Source organism: Hyperolius riggenbachi, chromosome 10, assembly GCF_040937935.1.
Source record: "Hyperolius riggenbachi isolate aHypRig1 chromosome 10, aHypRig1.pri, whole genome shotgun sequence".
In the NCBI taxonomy this organism is placed as follows: Eukaryota; Metazoa; Chordata; class Amphibia; order Anura; family Hyperoliidae; genus Hyperolius; species Hyperolius riggenbachi.
In genome coordinates, this window is record NC_090655.1 from 101,032,596 (window position 1) to 101,056,674 (window position 24,079).

At 43.2% G+C, this 24,079-nt stretch overlaps 1 protein-coding gene across 2 annotated transcripts in view; it reads left to right on the forward strand.

The window, feature by feature from the left end:
• Nucleotides 1–24,079, forward strand: part of PAPSS2 (3'-phosphoadenosine 5'-phosphosulfate synthase 2) — a 105,653-nt gene that overhangs the window by 58,753 nt on the left and 22,821 nt on the right. Inside the window, exons 4-8 of one of the 2 annotated variants that reach the window (XM_068258704.1) lie at nt 7,400–7,538; nt 17,594–17,712; nt 18,690–18,803; nt 18,998–19,109; nt 20,387–20,419. In XM_068258704.1, the coding sequence (XP_068114805.1) occupies nt 7,400–7,538; nt 17,594–17,712; nt 18,690–18,803; nt 18,998–19,109; nt 20,387–20,419 (517 nt within the window). The remainder of the gene's footprint in view (nt 1–7,399; nt 7,539–17,593; nt 17,713–18,689; nt 18,804–18,997; nt 19,110–20,386; nt 20,420–24,079) is intronic. The other variant, XM_068258705.1, reaches the window with a different exon arrangement.

Below are 24,079 nucleotides of genomic sequence, written 5' to 3' on the forward strand. Positions count from 1 at the left end.
TAGGGGCCCTAAACCGTGAGGAGTAGTCTAGAAACCAATTGCCTCAAAATGACCTGTAAAAGCCTAAAGGTACTCATAGGACTTTGGGCCCCTTAGCGCACCTAGGGTGCAAAAAAGTGCCACACATGTGGTATCGCCATACTCGGGAGAAGTAGTATAATGTGTTTTGGGGTGTATTTTTACAGATACCCATGCTGGGTGGGAGAGATATCTCTGTAAATGGACAATTGTGTGTAAAAAAAAAAAAAAAATCAAAAAAAAAAAATCTAATTTACAGAGATTTCTCCCACCCAGCATGGGTATGTGTAAAAATACACCCCAAAACACATTATACTACTTCTCCCGAGTACGGCGATACCACATGTGTGACACTTTTTTGCAGCCTAGGTGCGCTAAGGGGCCCAAAGTCCTATGAGCACCTTTAGGCTTTACAGGGGTGCTTACAATTTAGCACCCCCCAAAACGCCAGGACAGTAAACACACTCCACAAATGACCCCATTTTCGAAAGTAGACACACTAAAGTATTCAGAGAGGGGCATGGTGAGTCCGTGGCAGATTTCATTTTTTTTTTTTTTTTTTTTTTTTTTTTGTCACAAGTTAGCAGAAATGGAAACCTTTTTTTTTATTTTTTTTGTCACAAAGTGTAATTTTCCGCTAACTTGTGACAAAAAAAAAATCTATAAACTCACCAAGCCTCTTAGTGAATACTTTGGGATGTCTTCTTTCCAAAATGGGGTCATTTGGAGGGTATTTATACTATCCTGGAATTCTAGCATCTCCTGAAACATGAAAGGAAAGTCAGAGATGCTTCAAAATGGGAAAATTCACTTTTTGCACCATAGTTTGTAAACGCTATAACTTTTACCCAAACCAATAAATATACACTTATTGGATTTTTTTCATCAAAGACCTGTAGCACAATAAATTTGGGCAAAAATGTATATAGAAATTTTACTTTATTTGAAAAATGTTAGCACAGAAAGTTAAAAAAATCATTTTTTTTGACAAAATTCATGTCTTTTTTGATGAATATAATAAAAACTAAAAATCACAGCAGCAATCAAATAGCAACAAAGGAAAACTGTATTAGTGATAATAAAAGGAGGTAAAATTAATTTAGGTGGTAGGTTGTATGACCGAGCAATAAACCGTTAAAGCTGCAGTGGTCTGAATTGAAAAAAAGTGTCTGGTCCTTAAAGGAGTTATCCGGGCTAAATACATAAAATAATACCCTACTTACCGGGGGCTTCCTCCAGCCCCAAGCTCCCAGGACCTCCCTTGCCCTCGAGGTGCGGCGAGGGAGCTCCTGGGAGCTTGGGGCTGGAGGAAGCCCCCGGTAAGTAGCGTTTATTTTCTGTATTTAGCCCGGATAACTCCTTTAAGGGGTTTTAAGACTGCAGTCCTTAAGTGGTTAAACTGCTTTAAAGTGGACCCAAATTAAAAATACAAGATTTCAGAAATAAAATCTGTTTTCTAAATTTATAATAATAGATAGCAGCCTTTTTTCAGCTGCATGATGACAAATATAAAATATTTTACATTTATTGAAGGAACTCCTCCCTTCCTTTCATCTTGCCGGGACAGAATCCGGCAGACTGGTGGAGTAGGTGGTGTCCGGCAAAGGAGGAATTGCAAATGGCTGCCACCTGTATAACCCTAGTTATGAAAAGAGAAGGGTGAAAAGCATGCACTGAATTGCTCATAGGCTTGAAGGAGTGTTTATTTATCTTTGTGAATGTCAGAGTGGTGCAACTAAATATTTTGCATTGAAAAAAATGTTTGGTTTGGGTCCGCTTTAAGACACACGACTTCCAACAAAGTTGTGTTATAACCCAGCTGGAGGAGCCTCTTGCAATGGCCATGCGTGCCACTTCCTCTTCCTGCTTCATGCAGTGATGCACTGCTCTAACTGAGAAGACAGGGGTGACCCGGAAGTTATAACAAGATGGCAGCCGCGATTTTAAATTGATATCGAACGAAAACTATTTAGTGTAGAATGGTGTTTCAGGTATCGAATGAAAGAGGACAGCAAAAACTACAGAATGGTATTTCTCTTTAATTACTTTGCAGTACTGGTCGGAGTCTTAAAGGCATGCCCATGAGAGGTGCTCTGAATCCCTTTAATGTCCTCTCTAAAGCTGTATTATTTGCTTAGCTTGTCAATGCACCTGCATACATTCTGTCTTCTAATTTTTCTCTTTTTTCATGCCTTTCAGCAGTTAATTGCTAAAGCTGCACTAGCCATTCTTTTCTTCACTACAAGGATTTTCTAACCAGGTATTGACCTGCATGCTTCTATTTTCCTGAGGCTCTCTGAGTTACATACAGTTACAGAGGAGCAGAGGTACATTTGCTGAACTTGATATCTTCTTATGTAATTCAGCTTTATAAATGCATAACTAAGGGCGGAGATGGCTTTACAGAGTTTAATCCTGGAGTATACACCTCTGCAAAATGCGGAATTAAATATGTGGAATTCAAAAGGCTCTGTCTTCAATCTAGCTATAGAAGAGGGGAGAAAAGGGAGAACATTATAGCATTAATAATGGGAAAGGATAGCTGATAGCCCAAAAAATGGAAATCTGTCTATAAGCCAGGTTCTGCTCCTGTGCCCTCTCCGTATACGTGCTCCCGTGCACCCCAGCCCTCATACACAGTGCATGTAGGGAATTTGTGGCAGACATATTCACTGTCATTTTGTATTTACCTCTCCATTCACAAGCAGCAGTCTCTGCATCTTTGCTGCACTTTACAACTTTGGTCATGAGGCAGCTAAATCTAAATTACTGGCATTTTCTTCACAATTGCGTAAGGACATGTGGGGGGAGGGGTCTTGCTTCCTGGCAAATCACACAATTTTAATACAGTTTAAAGGTGCGTACACACGCACTACTGTAACGAACAACGAGTCTGTCAGACCCTCCCGCTCAGTGGATCGTTCAGAAACAGCCTTATCAGTCTGCCGGCAGACTGTAAACACGCTCTACTGTCAGCAGAATGCCCGCCCAGCAGGAGGGTCTGAGGACCAGTCGTTCGTTACAGTAGTGCATGTGTACGCACCTTTAAGGGACAATTGTGGAAGCCTGCTTATAGGTAGAATATACAGTAAACAGGAAAAGGTTGACAGAGTTCAGATCTTCAGAGCGTAGTATTGCTTACATTGCAGTTATTATCAAGGATAAAGGTCTATGACTTTGCATGGTACCTCTTTTCCTCAACCTCCTTATCATTATCAGATTCTCACATACTATCTTAATGATAATGTGCTGTGATTGTCTTCTTTCAACCTTGAATAAAATGCTGAAATAACAGTTATTGCATGGCTCCAGTGATAGAAATAGGACAGTATAGCTCTTGTTGCCAAGTTTATGTACAATAATTTTCATTATAATCTAACATTTGAGGCATACATTTTTACATATGGTAAGAGTCTCCCTCCACCCGCTTGGCCTGGATTTTTTGTTTCTTTTGGATTTTTTTTTGTTTCTTGGAACAGAGGCAGATAAGTGTATTTCTAGATTAACTATGTTAGCAATTCTCTTTAAGCTCTGCACACACACCATCTCCAGAAACGAATGACGGGTTGGCCACCGAAAATTGTTTAAAAAAAAAATCGCAACAACTTTAATAGAAAGCAGTTATTGCCCATATACACCGATCTGTCCTGATCATTTCAGACAGTGTTATTCATACGTATGATGATTTACAGCCTAGGAAACTCCAATGGATTAGCTGAGATCATTCAATGGTGATTTCAAACCCTTAGGCCGGTTTCACACTGCAAACGGTGCATCACGCCTGCCGCATTGCATCGCCAGCAACGGGCCTTCAGGGAACACTGCGTTAGTACGCTGAGTTTTCTGTCTGGCCTCCAGCCAAGCAGGAACGGACGTGCGCTTGTGGTCACTTCCTGCTTTGGGGTATGCGGAAGCGTATTGTAAAATATGCTTCCGCCCATGCCCGTTGCCATAGACTAACATGACTTCCGGGCCAATGCAGATCACCGCAGCTCGCCACAGATCCCGCGCGGTTACGTAATTCTGCGCTAGTGTTATATTAGGGACTTCCGGGGCAGCGTACCGCAACATGGGAAGGGTTGCATTAGGCTGCAGTAGCAGTGCATCAATTTGACGCACCGCATCAGGGTGAAAGGGCCCGCAGAAAATGGTTTAAAAGTGGACCTGAACTATTGCACAGACAGAAGGAAAACCTAGAGTAATGCACCCTGTATGTATTTAGAGACTTTAGCCTGTCTAATTTCTCCTCCTCTGTGACTAATCACAAGTTGTAATTTGGTCTCTCCCCTGTGACACATGCCTGCCATGGAAGAGATGGCAGATAAGCACATTTGAAAGCACATGCTGTTTACAATATGTCTGCTTCCATGAATCAGGAAGTAGAAACCATGCAGATTTATTGCAGGATTTGTATCAGCCGTAACAAAGAAATGTTTTTCTTTAAAGGTTATTATGCTGTTGTGTATCTTTTAGTGCAGAGAGGAAGTTCTGAGTTCAGTTCAGGTCCACTTTTGTTTTAAACTCCTATTTAAATACTATCAGATGTGACAAGGGAGGGTGAGGAAAACTGCGGTAGAGAATACAGTGAATACAGCCCCTACACTTTTAAGTTCACGTTGCCTTAGTGGCCTATAGAGGCATCCATATTTTTTTTTTTTTTTTTGAAAAATGCCAATGTCTTGGCTGTAGTGCTGACACTTTACATCTGATGCCTTCAGATACACTGCCCTGGAAAATGCATGCAGATCAGGGTGCTGGAGGATACTTGCTTTAGGTCAGTGATTTAGAAGGCATACTAGCCAGGGACTGGGCATTACAGGCTGCCAAGAAAGTGGCATTTTAGGCCTGGTATACACCATACAATTTCCACTTCAGATCTTCTCTCCAATTCCATACAAATATGCAACCTTCTGATTGCCAGAGACCGATCAGAAGCTCAAAATCAATTTCTTTCTTGTTCGCAAGCAGGTTGGACAGGCTGGATAATATTGATTGAAATACCGGCCATCATTCTGTATGCATGTCCAATTCGAGTAACATTTTTCCTCTTCATTCATTTTCGATCAATATCCAATCGTAAAAATTAACAAAATGATGAAAGAAAATTGTATACACTTGTATGCTAGCCTACTTCTATGGGATCTCTCACACTAGTGCGATCTGAATTGAGAATTAGATAGTGTTTACCAGACCGGAAGGAGATCAATATGGGTGCTTCTATGGTTATCTTATGTAAGGGTTAACTGAATAAAGTAGGTTACCTTCACTATTGACAGTGTAGTTTATTGTATTTTCTAGGTATTGCTGCAGAATTTATCATTCATTATCTCAGCCACAACCTTTGGTTCTTCAGCTGGGCAGCTTCTAATCAGTACTTGCGTTGGAGGTGCTGATCAGTTACTGCTGAGTCACAAAGCCAAGGTGTATAAATAGTTGTATGCGGTATTTGGAAACCTTTGTTGTCTTTAGCTATGCTTTGTTTGGCTAACCCGGTACTGCCACATTTGTACTGCTATGCTTTGTAAAGTTTTGTACACATGATGCAATTTTCCAATCCGATCGATAATTTCTGGCATATTAGATTTGCTCTCAATCAGTTTTCAGACCAGTACTGCACAAAATCGATCCCTTTTTCGATTGGAAGCAGATCAGACATGCTGGAAATGATCAATTGTTCCCTTGTTTTGATGGGAAAATTGCATTGCGTGTACCAGGCATACGCCATTCAGGAATCTAGACCCCACAGTGTTCCTCCTATAATATACATGATTATAATGCACATGATGAAATGATGTTCCAGGAAGACTAGCATGGGGAAATCAGATGCAATAGGAGGCACTTGATACCCCCAAATACACTGTTGCCCTCAGTCTCCTGCTACAAAGCCTTTTCACAAACCTAGATCTGGTGGGATTAAAGGGGCTGACTAATGAGCATATTATGCATTTGTATATATTTTTTGTTAATGGCCTATGACTTGGTGCTGAAAAAACTGTGCAGTTTTTTTTCCGCCTGGAATATAGTTGCTACCATTTCTGGCTACTTTCTAATGAATACTAGTTTCCTGGCTGCTACACTGAACAGTACTTTTTCAATAACCTCCACCCCTTAGATTGTTAATCACTCATTAGGGCAACAGTTCTGCACAGTATAGACACTCTGTTTAGCTATAGCAGTGGAGCATGCACTGTTGTTCAGTGACAGGGGAGGACAACTGGGAACGCGGAAGCTGTAATTTGCAGCACAAAAGGCATAAGAGCACAATGCGCTTGTTTATCATTGTCATTTTATGATCTACCACTGCGCATTGCTAAACAACCTCAGGTGACAGTTGTACACACATCAGTGGTCCGTAATCTTGTTGGAGGTATGGAAAAGTTTCCTATGTGCATTCATCGAACCCTTCATAGTTGGAACAATAAAATGTTTTGATTTGTTTTTTTGTTTTAAATCCAAAGTACAGATGACTGACTTGCTGAACCCCTAGCGTCAAATCGAACACAAATTAAGAACCATTGCTCTAGATCAGTTTTCTGCAAACTTGGCTCTCCAGCAGTTAAGGAACTACAAGTTCCACAATGAATTTGCCTTTATGAATGATGACTGTGGCTGTCAGACTCCTGAAATGCACTGTGAGACTTGTAATTCCTTAGCAGCTGGAGAGCCAAGTTTGCAGATCACTGCTCTAGATCCTTTGGCTGAGATGTCCCATGATTATTGTTAAGTGTATGGTGCTTTAGAACTGAAATGACTTATGTGGAACAAGATCAGATGGCCTGACTTTACTGATCTTCATATGTGTTTCAGGTGAATGACTCAGATAGCACCACTCCTAGAGAATTAATATTCCATCCAAGCAGCTGGCAGTTCCAGTAGATCAGCAATGGCCAATGCCATATCTCTGACAGGTTTATTTTAAATGTTGTACACTTTGTTCTCAACCGTGCATCCAAAATTGAATTCTAAGTAACACACTTTGTAAACTTCTGGCATCTATGACATTCTATGACCTGGATATCCGGTTCTGAAGTCACTCAGATCCCAGGGCAAACTAATTTCCATGCACTGAAAACTCAGCATGAAGATGTAATTAGAAAACCGCATTTCTATTTCAAGGTGTGAGTACAGAAACCTCTTCAGTGTGTTTACGCCTTGTGAAAAGAATCCTACAAGGTTTCAACACAGCGCTATTACTGATGGATCCACTTATGCCATTTATAAATACACAAACTTCTTTCACATAGGGGTTGCAAGACCTCTGATCTTTAACTTAGACGTTGCTACTACTATGTCATTTCTGCTGATCTATATCACAAAAAAAATAAATCAGTCTTTAGGTCTATTTGTTCTTTAAGTCTAAGAACTGTTGTGGTCTGTACAGGATCGTGAGGATGCACGTAAAGTACATGATGCTGCTGGGCTGCCATTTTTTGAGGTCTTTGTGGATGCTCCTTTGGATATCTGTGAAAGCCGAGATGTGAAGGGATTATACAAAAAGGCCAGAGCTGGAGAAATTAAAGGTAGGCTGGAGAGTAAATGTTTCACTTTGACAATATGATGAGGTTTGTCTGAGAAGAACACATCCCTCTCTTAAACCATCATATTTAGAGCTTTAGTTCAGCCGCTTAAAACACACCTGAACTTTTTTTAATTACTTGGTGCTTCTTCCAGCCCCTGTGGTGTGTCAGGTCCCTTGGCGTCATCTGTGGTCCCCTCTGTTGCGCCGCTGTCAGCTCCAAAATAATTGCGACTGTGGCTCTATTCGTGGGCCACTGCACATGCGCAGTCCTGTCTGCACACCTCCTCGAACACGCTCCCATCTTCCAGAGCATTCTATGCATGCATAGCTCTCGAATAACCAAGCTGTGAATGCGCAGAAGGTACAGACAGGACTGCGCATGGGCAGTAGGCCGTGACTTGAGCTCCAGTCACAGATACTTCAATGCTGACAGCAGCACAATGGAGGGGACACAAAGGGCACAGAGGGACCTAACACCCTACAGCGGGCTAGAAGGAGTCCCAGGTAAGTAAAATCCACATTTTTGTGGCAAGTTCAGGTGTGCTTTAATTTGTAATCAATATCTTTTTGTATTGATAAAAAATGCTGTTTTACTATATTTTGTGCATTTCATGTCTGTATTTTTTACAATTTAATACATTTAAATGACATGGCTGTCTTCCATATCTCCATTCACTATTGATAGAGCTCAGTTTTACACTGTATAGATTCTATACTTAATGGAATAGATTGCTCCAACAATTTGAACTCCACAAGAAGTCGTATTGGTATTACATAATTTAAAACTCTGATCTTAGAAATCCTCTTTCGTACTGGAAAGACAATAGTATTTAGATCTTTCATTTCTTTTCCCCTACTCTTCCTCCAGTAAACGTCATCTTTGAGGTTTGTGCTAATTTGGAAAGTATACCCTGTAGCTGTTGGTCTTTAAAGGGAACCAGAGACACCGGACATTGAAACATAAAAAAAGATTTCATACATACCTGGGGCTTCTTCCAGCCCCATAAGCCTGGATTGCTCCCACGCCGCCATCCTCCACTTCCTGGATCCGCCGGTTCCGGGTCACGTCACTTCCGGCGGACGCGGCCAATTGTCCACATGATCGGGGGCTCCCTCCATATCCTTACGCGTGCGGCTGCGCAGTATGCAGCCGCACGTGTAAGGGTATGCTATGGGAGCCCCTGTAATGCGGACAATTGGCCGCGTGCTGACGCCGACTGGCCGAAACTACGGGACCCGGAACCGGCGGATACAGGAAGCGGAGGACGGCGGCGTGGGAGCGATCCGTGCGTATGAGGCTGGAGGAAGCCCCAGCTATGTATAAGATCTTGTTTCTGGTGTCTCTGGTTCCCTTTAAAGGACACCTGAAGTGAAAGGGATTTGGAGGCTGGCATATTTATTTCCTTTTAAACAATACCAGGAGTCACACACCTGAAACAAGCATGCCTCAAATACATTTAAACTTCAGGCAAACATCTGATCTGCATGTTAGTTCAGGGTCTGTGGCTAAAAGTATTACCTTAAGCCCCATCTACATGGTACAACTTTCTGTTTGATCTACGGATCTATTAGATAATTTCCGATCGGATTTAATTTGGATGTTTACACACGATTCAGTTTCTTATCAGATCACTGGGCGATCTGATGGAAAATTGTACCGTGTAGATGGGGCTTTAGAGGGAGTTGATTAGAAGGACAGCTAGAGAAAGTGCATTGTTTATATCGGCTGACATATTTATTTCCTTTTAAACACCTGGAAAGAGGTTCAATAATTAACAATTAGTCTAAATACTAAATATCCATGAGCAGTAACAGCATGCAAGGCTATTCTGCATGGGCTTCACCGTTGTTAATAGTAAAAACATATAGGTACAAAAGACACCCCAACCATGCACTAAACAATTTAAAAATAAGGACATCAGACAAACTTTCTGTCTAGCTGCAGGTGGCCAACCTAACAGCACTATGGTGTAAAGGTGCCCATACACTTACATGATTTCCCGCCGATATACAGCAGATTCGATCACTGATCGAATCTGCTGTGAAAACGTTGCACAAACGTTCCCGGCGATCTGTCCGTGCGGAAGATTTCGCTTGATAACCGGCGGGTCGGGAGTGTGCCGATAGTGGCGATCGAATGTCCGACGACCGATGCTAGCGGCAATACATTACCTGTTCTGCCAGCGCGTGTCCCCGCTGTCCCTTCTCCGTGCTGAGCTCCAGCTCGCTTCACTTACTACTTGTCCCGACAGGAAGTTTAAACAGTAGAGCGCCCTCTACTGTTTAACCACTTCACCCCAAGGAGGTTTTTACCCTAACGGACAAGAGTAATCTTCACCTTTCAGTGCTCATCCCTTTCATTTGCCAATAGCTTAATCTCTACTAATCACAATGAAATGATCTATTTTTTTTTACCACCAATTGGGCTTTTATAGTATATAGTATGCAATATAGTATTTGGAAATAAAGGTGTAATTTTTTGGGGGGTGGGTTTTTTTCACTATTTTCCCGTGCACGTGCACAGGAATGCACGTGCACACGCATGCGGGTGTGCGCACGGGAGCGTGCGCAGCAGCAGCAGTGCATGACGTTTTAAAATGTCCTGGAGCCATTGAGAGGCTCCAGCAGGACGTTTTAATATGTCTGCATGTCACTAAGTGTGGAGCCCAGAGCGGAGAAGAGAGAGCAGGGACCGGGGGACTCACGCCGGCCAGATCAGGTAATGTATGTAGGGGGGGCAGCGGTTGCTCCACAGATTGTGAATCGGTTTCTGTAACAAACACTGAAGAGACTGCTGCGGTGAACAGCGATACAACCGCAGCCATCTCCATTTCTCTTCCTAATGAGCTATCCGCTCCTCGGGCGTCTAGCACGCCGAGGACGAGTTTGTCAGCAGCACATAGGGTTGAAATGTCGCGCGCGCATAGACGAGACCTTTATGCGGGGAGGAGGCGCGTCAGCTGACCGGCTGATGTCAAAGGAGACGCTCGCCGCTCCTCATTGGTTGATGAGAGGGGGCGTGACGGAGGGGTCTCCTCTGCTTCTTAAGCTTCCCTGAATCACTTGCAACTTGTCTGCTGTTGCGAATTCTTCGTGTTAGCGCTCAGACCTTAGTTAGATCCGGTGTGCTTAGATCCGGGAGGAAACCGGGGATTTCACACAGTGCTAGGATTGTTTGATAGCCATAATTATAACTGATTATTGTATTATCTGTGTATGACTCTTGCTAGCTCTGACTATCCTTACTCTCATTGATTCTGTACTTCTGCCCATCTGCTCTTGTTGCCGACTCTGCCTGCTAAACCATCCTGCCTTTGCCTTCTGACTTTGTACCATATCTGCCAGCCTGTTGCCAACTCTATTAGTCTGACCACTCTACTCTCACCAGAGGGCCCTAGTCTCTGGTGAGAAGTTTTTTACTGTTAGGGCCCACCAGCTCCTCTGGTGTGGCATAGCTAAACCTATCAGTACTACTGTTGCACCAAGCACAATACTTTGCTATCACATTAGCTGTTGGTATACCTGTATTATTGGTGATTCTGCAGATCATCATATAATCGGGTACATATCTGCATTATAGGTGATACTGCAGATCACCTAATAATCAGAATCCAGCTCTTGCTGACACCAATCGTTACAGAACAGCAGACCAAAATGTCTATGGACGTACTGTGCGGCCATGTTGGGGCCTTGACCACAGCGGTAAACAATTTAACCGTGCTGGTCAATACCCAACAGACGCAGATCACCCAGCTGTCTGGAGCTGTGCAAACTCTCCAGTCAGCAACCGCACCAGTACAGTCCCCTCCTGTGGTTGATCTAAGAATGCCTCTCCCTGAAAAGTTTTCAGGGCACATGATTTTCGGAACTTCAGAAATCGTCGTCTCTCTTACTTTGAGATGAGACCTATTTCATCAGGCACAGAGAGTCAGAGGGTGACCCTTATTAAAACCTTGTTATCAGGGGATTCACAGACATGGGCATACAGTCTTCCCAGTGATCATGAGGCACTATCTTCAGTTCAGGAGTTTTTTAAGACTATGGCTATCATATACGATGATCCGGATATAGCAGTCACTGCTTAAAGGAAGTTAAAGTCCCTCAGACAGGGACGTAATACGGTGGAAACTTATGCCGCAGAATTTAGAAGGTGGGCTGTGTCAGCTAGATGGGGACAGTTCGGGGGTTATCCGACTCGGTCTCTGATGTGATGTTAGCTCATCCTGAGCCTAAAACTGTTGATGAAGCGATTGCATTGGCGGTAAAGATTGATCGCTGCATTCGTTATCAGAGGCAGACTCTTGGGAGATACCCTGTGAGATCTGTTTCTAAAGTCTATCCGTCATTTTCTCCTCCTCCGGATGAACCGATGCAAATCGGACATTCCAAATTGTCAGAGGTAGAGAAAAACCGCAGACGGTCAGAGAGTCTCTGTTTATACTGTGCAGAAAAGGGTCATGTAGTGCAGAATTGCCCTAAGAAGTCGGGAAACGCTGCCGCCTAGGTGTAGTTAGAGGTACTACCCTAGGCGAGCCAGCATTACCTCTAACAGATAATCGCTTGCTCCTCCCCTGCTCTATCACCTGGGAGGGTCAAGTTCAGTCCACTCAGGCATTTGTGGACTCGGGCTCTGCAGCCAATTTTATAGACTATGACTTTGTTAAGAAATTGGGGATTCCCCTAATCCCATTAGACAGACAGATCTTGGTAACAGCGGTGGATGATTCTCCCCTGCAGTGTAACAGCGGTGGATGATTCTCCCCTGCAGTGTAAACAGCCTCTTTCTCAGACCCCTTTACTGCTGTGTCATGTAGGGGTATTACATAAAGAAAAGTTACAGTTTTTTGTGCTTCAAATGGCAATCTCCACTGTGATCCTTGGGATGCCGTGGTTGCAAAAGCATTCTCTGTTTGGGCCACATGCTGTAACCCAGAGCCCATTTTGGGATTTTATATGCCACTTTTTGTATGTACTTTTTATATATACAATACAATATCATTGATTTAAGCATCAGACGTTTTGTATATAGATAGGATTATGTAAGACCTTTTTCTAGGTCTGGTTAATCGACTGAGCACCCTTCAGTATTAATCACACTTGTTATTTTGGATGGTGTGCATACCGATATTTATTCAATGCAAAAGCATTCTCCTCAGATTGACTGGAGTTCCGGCCAGTTGTTAAGCTGGTCCTCCTTTTGTCATCATCATTGTATGGAGAAAGTTGCTGTTTGCGCCACCAAGGTTCAGGTGGAGGGGGTGCCTAGGCAGTATGCAGAGTTTGCGGATGTGTTTTGTCCCAATTCCGCAAACAAACTTCCCCCACACCGAAGTTTTGATTGCCCCATTGAGTTACGGTCAGGTTGTATGCCCCCTAGGGGTCACTTGTATAACCTTTCTGGTCCTGAGAAACTTGCTATGCAGGATTACATTAAGGAGAACCTGGCCAAAGGGTTTATCCGTCCTTCTAGCTCTCCGGCCGGAGCAGGGTCCTTTTTTGTTCAGAAAAAGGATGGTGGCCTTCGGCCGTGTATTGATTATCGGGGATTGAACAAGATTACCGCAAAAAATCGTTACCCACTCCCTCTGATTGACGATTTATTCTCCCAGGTGACTTATGAAAGTATCTTCTCTAAACTTGATTTGAGAGGGGCATACAAACCTGGTACGCATTAGGGAGGGTGACGAATGGAAGACGGCGTTTAACACGCCCGACGGGCACTACGAGTACCTTGTCATGCCCTTCGGGTTGTGTAACGCTCCTGCTGTTTTCCAGGAATTGATCAATGAGGTGTTCAGAGAAGTTTTGGGGAAGTTCGTCCTGGTATATTTGGATGATATACTGATCTTCTCACCTAATCTGACTAAACATAGGGAACATGTAAAGTTTGTGTTGGGAAAACTTAGGCAGCATTCCCTGTATGCTAAGTTAGAGAAATATCTTTTTGAGGTGTCTGAAGTTCCATTTCTGGGGTATATCATTTCTACCTCTGGTCTTTCCATGGACCCAGGAAAAGTCTCTGCCGTTCTGGAGTGGCCACAGCCCGTGGGGTTGAAGGCACTCCAGAGATTCATAGGCTTTACTAACGATTATAGAAGATTTATTAAAGGATTCTCTTCTGTAGTAGCACCCCTCACCAAGCTCACCAAGAAGGGGGCGGATACTTATAACTGGTCAGCAGAAGCACACTCTCCTTTTTCATCATTAAAACAGCTGTTTTGTTCCGCCCCTATCTTGCGGCATGTGGATATCACTCTTCCCTTTATTGTGGAGGTGGATGCATCAGAGGTTGGTGTCGGGGCTGTACTGTCACAACACTCTGGTTATCAAGGCAGGTTGCACCCCTGCGCATTTTTCTCATGTAAGTTCTCCCCCGCTGAGAAAAATTATTATATTATTATAATTATATTGGAAACAGGGAGCTTTTGGCCACTAAACTTGCATTTGAAGAATGGCGCCATTGGCTTGAGGGGGCAGAACATATAATCACGGTCTATACCGATCATAAGAATTTAGAATACATAGAAGGAGCTAAGAGACTTAGTCCCCGACAGGGTCACTGGTCCCTATTTTTCTCGAGATTCAGGTTCGTGATTACCTATAAGCCAGGTAGTAAAGATGTTAAAGCCGATGCCCTGTCTAGATGTTTTGAGCCTGAGACAGTTCAGTCACCGACCCCTGAGAGCATTCTTCCAGAGAAGGTGGTTTTAGTGGCCACTGAGACTTGGTAAGATTGGTCCACCACTTTAGGCCCCTATCAACAAGATGTTCCCGAGGGGAAACAAACCTGAGGGGGTTCTATTTGTACCACTTCCCTTTCGCCTGCAGATCTTGCAGTTGTTTCATGCACATAAGAATGCAGGGCATCCCGGGGCTGCTCGGACACAGGATCTGCTTTCCAGATGTGTCTGGTGGCCATCTTTGGCTCTTGATTGTAAAGGATTGTTCCATCTGTGCTAGGAACAAACAGTCTCGTCAGGCTCCTGTGGGCACTCTACAATCTTTGCCAGTGCCTAAGGAGCCATGGACCCATTTGTCCATGGACTTTGTGGGGACACTCCCCAGGTCCGAGGGAAAGACAGTCATCTGGGTGGTAGTCGACAGGTTCAGCAAGATGGCTCATTTCATTCCTCTGGACGGATTCCCCTCTGTCCAAGAATTGGCGGATCTCTTCATTCAGCACATCTTCCGGTTGCATGGCATCCCGGAGAATGTGGTGGCAGATAGGGGAGTTCAGTTTGTGTCCAGATTCTGTAGAGCCTTTTGTCATCCTCTGGGGATGGACCTGTCATTTTCCTCCGGCTACCACCCACAGACCAACGCCAAACTGAAAGGCTTAACCAGTCCTTAGAGCAGTTCCTTAGATGCTATGTGGCTGATGCGCAATTGGAATGGGTGAAATTCTTGCCATTCGCAGAATTCGTGCATAACAGCTTGAAAAGTTCTTCTTCAGGCTTTTCTCCCTTTCAGGTGGTAACAGGGAGATCTCCAAAGTTTGCCCCGTTGTCAGTGGTTGCTTCTCCTTTTCCTGCACTGGAGGATTGGCAGGGAGCATTAAAGGAGATTTGGATCATGGTTAAAAGGAATTTGGAAAAAGCCTTTCAGACCCAGAAAAAGCAGGCAGATAAAAACGGTCAGTGGAATGGGAATTCGTGCCAGGAGATATGGTGTGGGTTTCAACCCGGCATCTGGCCCTGAAACAGCCTTCAGCAAAGCTGGGCCCCAGGTTTATAGGCCCATACCCTGTTTCTAGAAAAGTTAATAATGTCTCTTATGTCATATCTCTGCCACCCAGTATGAAAGGTGTAAGAACATTCCATGTGTCTCTGTTGAAACCGGCTGCCCATGTGGATTCACCCCCCCCCCCCCCCCCCCCGTGATGATTGATGGTGAACCTGAGTATGAGATTGAACAGATTTTGGATTCTCGTAGGGTGCGTAACTTGGTACAGTACCTTGTTCATTGGAAGGGGTATGGGCCTTAGGAGAGGTCTTGGGTGCCAAGTTGTCGCATGCATGCTGAGGAACTTAGGAAAAAGTTTCATGAGCTGCATCCTGAGAAGCCATGCAGGACGTGTCCGGAGTCCACGCCTCGAGGGGGGGATGGGGGGGGGGGGGGGTACTGTAACAAACACCGAAGAGACTGCTGCGGTGAACAGCGATACCACCGCAGCCATCTCCATTTTTCTGCCTAACGAGCTATCCACTCCTCAGGCGTCTAGCACGCCGAGGACGGGTTTGTCAGCAGCACATAGGGTTACAATGTCGCGTGCGCGCGCATAGACGAGACCTTTATGCGGGGAGGAGGCGCGTCAGCTGACCGGCCGGTCGGCTGACGTCGGAGAGGCTCGCCACTCCTCATTGGTTGATGAAAGGAGGCGTGCCGGAGGGGTCTCCTCTGCTTCTTAAGCTTCCCTGAATCACTCGCAACTTGTCTGCTGTTGCGAATACTGCGTGTTAGCGCTCAGACCTTAGTCAGATCCGGTGTGCTTTGATCCGGTAGGAAACCGGGGATTTCACACAGTGCTAGGATTGTTTGATAGCCATAATTATAACTGATTATTGTATTATCTGTGTATGACTCTTGCTAGCTCTGACTATCCTTACTCTCAGTGATTCTGTACGTCTGCCCATCTGCTCTTGTTGCCAACTCTTAGTCTGACCACTCTACTCTCACCAGAGGGCCCTAGTCTCTGGTGAGGGGTTTTGTACTGTTAGGGCCCACCAGCTCCTCTGGTGTGGCATAGCTAAACCTATCAGTACTACTGTTGCACCAAGCACAATACTTTGCTATCACATTAGCTGTTGGTATACCTGTATTATTGGTGATTCTGCAGATCATCATATAATCAGGTATATATCTGCATTATAGGTGATACTGCAGATCACCTAATAATCAGAATCCAGCTCTTGTTGACACCAATCGTTACAGTTTCATAGTGAAATAGATTCAAAATCTGTTTGCAGTGTAGGCAGCCAATAGATCCCTCTTTGATCAGATTCGATCACGGAGGGATCTATCTGCTGGTCGATCTGGTAGCAATCGACCAGTGTATGACAGCCTTTAGGATTATCATCCAGTCATGGGCCAGGTAGGTGGCCACCTGCCGCTAGCAGGAACATTTGTCTGATGGTTACTGCTGAGTCACAAAACCAAAGTAGATAAATAGTTGTATACAGTATTTGGAGGCCGGACTAAGCATAGCTTTAGGTCCCGTTTCTACTAAATGTGGTACAGTGTTATTACCGCACTGCAACATATTTAAATTGCAGCTCCTGTTAGTCAATGGAATGGTTTCCATTGACGTAAATTTCTCGAACCGAAGCGGCGTGATGCGACACTGGGGAAATGATGGATAGCTTGCTGCAGATTTCCACACCACGCATCCAAGTCTCCATTGCTGCTAACAGGAAGCCACATGACGCCGCATCCGGTTGTTCAGACGCCAACCGGAAGTACCTGCAGCATGAGGCGATGTGGCATTCGCATTGCATCCCAAACGCCAGTGGAAACGGGCCCTTAATCCTGTTTAGTATCTAACATTAGCACAGGAAGTCAGCATTGCAAACTCAGCCAGCCAGGTAAATAAAAAAAAAAAAAAAAAAAAGGAACCGTGCAAAAATGGTTTAGGTGCAATGCACAAAACTTTGTGCACTGCTAATTAAGCTATATATTTCATGCAATATGCATAAAAACAAAATCACAAAATGCTTAGTTACCAAGCTATGGTCCTATGGAATGAAATCTACTGGATTTTACATTGTATAAAACCCAGATAGTTATTTCAATTGACCATTTGCTATGAGCATTTTTGCAGTATATTGGTTGCTCTTTGTGTTTTGTCCTTCACCTACAAAGAGGAACTTCCAGATCTACTCTGAGGGAGTAAGCTGCATGACGACATGGACTGAGCTTATTACTGGGAGGGTGGGGTTACATACATAGATATAATACACGTTTCTGAAACCAGGATAATTAGGATAAAAATGGGAATCCTGAATAATGTATTATGTCGTACTACATGTCATCATGATTGTTTTTTAAATATATTCATAGGGTTTACTGGAATTGACTCTGGATATGAGAAGCCAGAGGCACCAGAGCTTGTGTTGAAGACTAACCTGCATGGTGTAAATGATTGCATTCAGCAGATTGTGGAGCTGTTACAGGAAGGGGTAAGTCAATGCTGAAGGGCAGTAAGCAAGGACAGATTTTAATTAAATTGCTATGGTGGGCCTGTCCTGATAGTTTTGAGTTTTTGTTGTACTTGCCACACACTGTACAATATCCTTGTCAAACCCTTGTGCAGTTTTAGCAGCCACAGGTGCTTATGTGAAGGGCAATCAATTACATAGAATTTATATGTTTGTGGGCCCTCATAATATATGTGTAAAGATCACATAAAGATGGACAGCCTCACATCATGCTTAGAGTAAAAAACAACAAAACCTGAGCAGTTAGGCTACTTTCACACTATACATGTTGCGCCGTGATAGGATCCCAACACAATGGTGTTGAGCCGCATTGCACATTGGGAGGGCAATGTGATGCATACAGTACATTGAAGGTATGCTTCACTGCCACTGTAAACAAGCATCATTGTCCAATAAATGGCATGTTGTACGTTATTCTGATGGGGCCGACCACGCCGCTAATGCGTCTAGGTGACTCTACCATAGAAATATAAGTACATTGCATTGCCAGAGGCGTATCTATGGAAAACCATGCCTATGGCTGACACTGAAATTTGCCCCGGGACACCATCCCAAAAATGTAAGGTGTAGGTTTAGTGGAATTGTTTGTAGTCAAGTTCAAGTGAAGCATGGCCTGTAAGAATGAAGTATGGCAATAAATCGACCTGTACATATCCCCAAGTAAAGATTAGGCAGCTTGTCCCCCCAAATAATATAACCAGCCAGCAAAATCCCCCAGATAAAAGTAGAATCCATATGGAAGATGCCAAGGATGCTGTGGAGCAGCATGCCCAGTACGAGGCGCCCATGGCACATGCTACACCTGCACCCCTGTAGATACACCTTTGCGCATTGCAATGCAATTATATTCTCCATTGCGATCGAATGCAATGGATGCAGTGTGAAAAAAGCCTGTGTGACTGCACTACCACCTAATAGAATGCTTGTGTTTTGTTTAGGCCATAGTCCCATCATCTGCTACAAAGGATGTCCATGAATTATTTGTGCCTGAGAATAGACTGGATAAAGCTCGGGAGGAAGCCCAAAACCTGCCTTCAGTTGAGATCACTAAGGTAACCTGTCACTAACTGCGTGTAGCCTATTTTATGTAGTTTGGCATGCATGTCTTGTCATTACAGCTTTCTTTTTATCTTTTATTTTTTCATTCAGGAAAATGTATATTTAATAACTGCAGATGCAGATAACTCTTAATCAAGGAGACCCATGTATCCTATGGCCAAACCATGACATTTTGTTTCTTTTACAGTTGGATCTGGAGTGGGTGCAAGTTCTGAGTGAAGGCTGGGCCACACCACTGAAGGGCTTCATGCGTGAGAGGGAATATCTACAAGTCATTCATTTTGACACCCTTCTTGATGGTACAGTCTGTTTTCTTCTCTGTTTTGCAACATATATCTTGCCTAATGAATTATATGCAATGTAGCCAGTAGACCAGGATTCTAGCAGTCATTCTATGGAATAGAAACCATGGCATTACCAACATAAGCAAAGGAAGTGACTACACTATCAGGGTTTGCTCCTTCCACATTTGTGAAAGCAAGTTGGGTGATCTGGAAACTACCCGATCCACCCAATACTGGACATCTCCCACAATGGAAGCTAATGACCCACTTTAGGCTCCCTGCACACTGCACATCCGATTTGCGATTCCGTTTCCAATTCCGATTTGCAATTCCGATTTTCCCTGAATGAAATCAACACAAAAACTGAGGAAAAAACGCAGCCTGCAGTAACGATTAAAACTCGGAATCAGATGTAAAAATCGATTAACAATCGGAATCGTATGCAGTGTGCAGGGAGCCTTAGTTCTTATAGCATATGTTAACTTTGTAGCACTGTTTAACTGTAGGAGTGCTTTGTAAGTGCCGAATCATCCTCCCCTCCAGCTGCCTGCTAACACTTTCACACATGTGACCTACTGATAGCCAGTGAACCTGTCAGCTGTTTATGTGACGTTATCCTTAGCAACTGAGCAGCACTGCGCACACAGCCTCAAATGTACATAACTGGGAAAACCCTGCTGCCACTTTGTATGAAAGACTTCTAATGATGCACGGTGCCTGTTACACTCTATGCACAGTTTAGCTATGTGTTTGGAGCACATTTTCCCTAGTAAAAGTTAATTTCAATGGCATCATTCACAACATATAGGAGTTTAATAATCAGGGGAACCTGAAGTGGGAGGTTTAAGGGGGCTGCCATATTTATTTCCTTGTAAGCAATACCGGTCTGTCCTGCTGATCCTCTGCCTCTAATACTTTTAGCCATAGACCCTGAACTAGCATGCAGAGGATCAGTTGTTTCTGACATTATTCTTAGCTGCATGCTTGTTTCTGGTGTGGTTTAGACACTACAGCAGCCAGATAGACCATCAGGGCTGCCAAACAACTGGTATTGTTTAAAATGAAACAAAGATGGCAGCCTCCATATCACTCTCACGTCATGTTCCTTTTTAAGTATACACTATAATTGACATTATTGAAAGAGATTGCTAGCATTACCTGTATGTCCGCTTGAAGTCAGTTTTATATATTCCTTTAGCAAAATTACTGAATAGTTATTTTGGATTTTAAATTCATTTATTTTGTTACTTGAATGACTGCATTGTGACTTCTTAAACTGCACTTTTCTTTAGATTGGAAGCATACCTCAGATGTATCATCTGTTGGTGAGTTTACTTAAGTTTAGCAGGAGTTTCTACCAAATTTTACTTAGCTGCTCAAATTACTGTAATCCATATACAAATTATCTCCTAATGAATGAAACAGGTAAGTAAGAATCTAGCCAATGGCATCGAGTGCATGTGGTGTCCTGGATTGAGATGTTTCTAATCTAATAAAGTCATTATTCAATCGACATAGTGCGGATCTCACCTTCACTATATGGCATTGAGTGCATTGCACTTTTAAGAGCAGTAATTGAAAATCTAAACTCCTGAACATGAACTACTGAATCCGAATGTTCTAAAATGCAACTTGCTAACTGATCCGATACCATATACTCTGCAAGGCATAATTGCTTCTGGTAATTACTGTATCAATAATGTAAAATGATTAGCTGTATCAGTATTGGGATGGTACACTAGTTTACATTCTACTAACCATATGCTTCTAAATGTCAGATTCCTGAATTAAGAAGATCTGATTCTGATATCTGTTGGTACATCAGGTCATACAAATTTTAAAGGGACCTTGTCATCAATGCTAATTTGCTTGAATATGTAATATTTCCATCATCTGAAGGTTATAAAACTCTAGTGAGCTTTTTAAGTGAGATTAGACTACCAAATACTAGAGGGGTACCACCATTAAAAAATGAGGTAAAATTAAAAAGTTCTAGTGTCTACTTTGATTTTTTTTTTTATCAATGAGTCCCTCCCACCATCAGAGATAAAACTTAAGGCTATCAGATCACTCACATTATTGCAGTGCTGCTGAAAAGTCACACTGCAGGTTTTAAGCCCCATCTACACGATACGATTCTTTGTACAATACAATTACGATTCTATTTACGACTCGATTAAATCCGACATGTCTGATCGGGATTCGATTCGATGCAATTCGATTTGCCATTGTATTACAATAGCAAATCGAACTGAATCGAATTGAATCCCGATCGGACATGTCGGATTTAATCGAATCGTAAATAGAATCGTAATTGAATCGTACAAAGAATCGTACAAATAATCTTATCGTGTAGATTGGGCTTAAGGGTGGTGTGACTATACAGTGAAGCATACAGTACAGTGTATGCATCACAGCCACTGTAAACACACGTCTTACAACATCGGAACCCACTGCATTCAATGTAAAAGCGATGCAATGATATTGTCCACTGCAACAAACATAATAAACTTAGTGTGAAAGGGGCTGGGAGCACACTTGTCTGTGCAGAAAAGCATGCGTTTTAAGGCGTGTGCCTTTCTGCATTTTTCTCTGAATTTGCATTTTTGGATATGTTTGCATTTTTCATGTGTTCTCTTTTTGAAAATGGAGATTATTAAAAATGCAAACAAATACAGTATCACAGTATCAGATTATTATTATTTTTTTTACAAAAATGCATTAAAAACATTTTTGATTTCCCATTGGAAACCACTGTATGCAAATCGTGTGTGATTTGCATACAGTATGTGGTAAAAGGAACTTGCTGTCTCATTTTAAAACTTACATAAAATTGCAATGGAAAATGCACACCGAGATTTCAGTGTTCCATGTGATTTCACATTCATTTTCCTGTATGCAAAAAAATGTATTTGACGCAAATAAGTGTGCTCCCTGCCTGAAGGTCGTATGCACCACTGACTCAAGCCAACTGAAATGGCAGATAATGACTGCCTCAGCCGATAATCAGGTGTGTGTTCAGAGTGGCCCTATTCCCAACATGCAAGCGATTCGTCCAGCGGATGGATCCCCCCCAGTGAATGCGAACTGCATTCTTCACGACGCTCCACCGCATGATGTCCCGCACGCATTGCTCCATCGCCCCCCTGCCCCCCTGCATTGCAACACAGTGTGCCGTCAGCTACACAGCTGACTCACATCTGTACAGCTGAGCCCAGCAATGTCGCCCAAGGGGACTGGGTTCTGACCCTGACGAGCGACATCAGTAGTTTGGAGTGTACGCACCCTGAGGGCTCATTTACATTGTACAATGTAGTTTGGCGCCTGCATTTCTGACGCACGAAATGAGTGCTGTAGCACGTTAAAACATGAATGTTGGTAGTCTTGATACAGTTGAACCCCGACGGGAAAATGCAAAAAATTAGCTCCCTGCTGCATTACATTGCAACACGCGGGAATGCACACTGTACTGTGAATGTTAACAGGAAAGTCTATGGACAATTAATACTGTTGTTGCAGCAGCAATCCATGTATTTATTTCTTGAAGGGCAGGTAGATATTTGCATTTAAATCCACAGTGCTCTCCATTTTGTCTTCCAACCTACAAATAGCCAATCCTCACATAGCACAATACTGCTTCACTTTGCATTAAACAATAAACTCCCATGATGGGTGTCATGCAGTGCTTGCACACAGTGATCATCCCCTTATCCCGTGCTCCTGGAAGCTCACCAGATGGGTGCCACCTCCAGATATAGGTGGATCTCACACTTATTTTCCTTGCCTCTTCAGTGATCCACAACACAATCACTTGCCATAAAAATGTAATTTTATTCCTCAATAAAACATATAAAAAGGTTATAGTGCAACCTGCTTTTAAAATGGTTTCCATCCACGCTTCTGCGAGCTCAGTCTACTTACAAAGTCAACAGAATGTGTCATCATATAGTGAGTGATGCCTCCGGGGCCCTGGATGGCTGCAGCCTCTCTCTCTATAGCGGCGTCCTGCTGTGCGGCAGTCCCACACTCCAGTTTCAAACTCCCCCGGGATCATCCTCAGGAGCCACTTTCATTGGCTCCTGACGCTGTCAATCCATGTAAGCCAATGGGGTTGGCTTACAGTGATGACAGGTTCAGGAGCCAATGAAATCGGCTCCTGACTGGCTCACACAGCTCTGCCGTCATATAGACGGCAGGGCGACAGAGCGGCGGTAGCATGTTGAAGGACGTAGATTTCAACTGCGTCGGTCAGGGAAAAGTTAATACCTCTGACTTTCTTTCTACAGCTTGATTGCTGTGTTTGTAACTTTCGTAACTTATGCTTCATCTGTGGGGAAATCCCCATCGCTCTGAAAATAATTGCTAAAATACAACTGATTATTCACCACATTGCAGATGGACAGGTTGGTTGGGTTAAAAACTTAGATTGACAGGCGGAATAACGCACAACTGGAAAATATGCTTTCATTTAAGTTAACTGGACTATTTCAAATATTTTTTGAGTAGGGACAGATTCCTCTAAAATGACATACAGAATGTCTTAAAGCAAAATTCCTCTTTTAAGTTAAAGTGAGCCTTAATTGAGTAAAAAAAGGTTTAACTTACCTGGGGCTTCTACTGGCTCCCTGCAGACGTCCTGTTCCCACGACAACAAATCTGAATCCCATAGCTATGCATAGCACGGCTACAGAGATTCAGATGTGTAATTGTTCTACACAAGTGCCGATGCACGGCCTGCACTAGTAGAAACCCAGCCTGAGGTGTCAGCCACGGCATTAGCACAAGTGCCCAAAATGTGTTACAAGTGTTCCTGCTCCATGCAGCTAATTTAATCATGTAGCAAAGAGATAAGTAAGGGTCAGTCTTTATTTCAAAGACTGTGCAGAAACTGTAATCTGAGTTTACACTCTGTTCTGGAAATTCAAAGCTATCTGAAATTGCAATGTACCAAATAGTCTGGCTCTATTTGGTACATTGTCAATGAG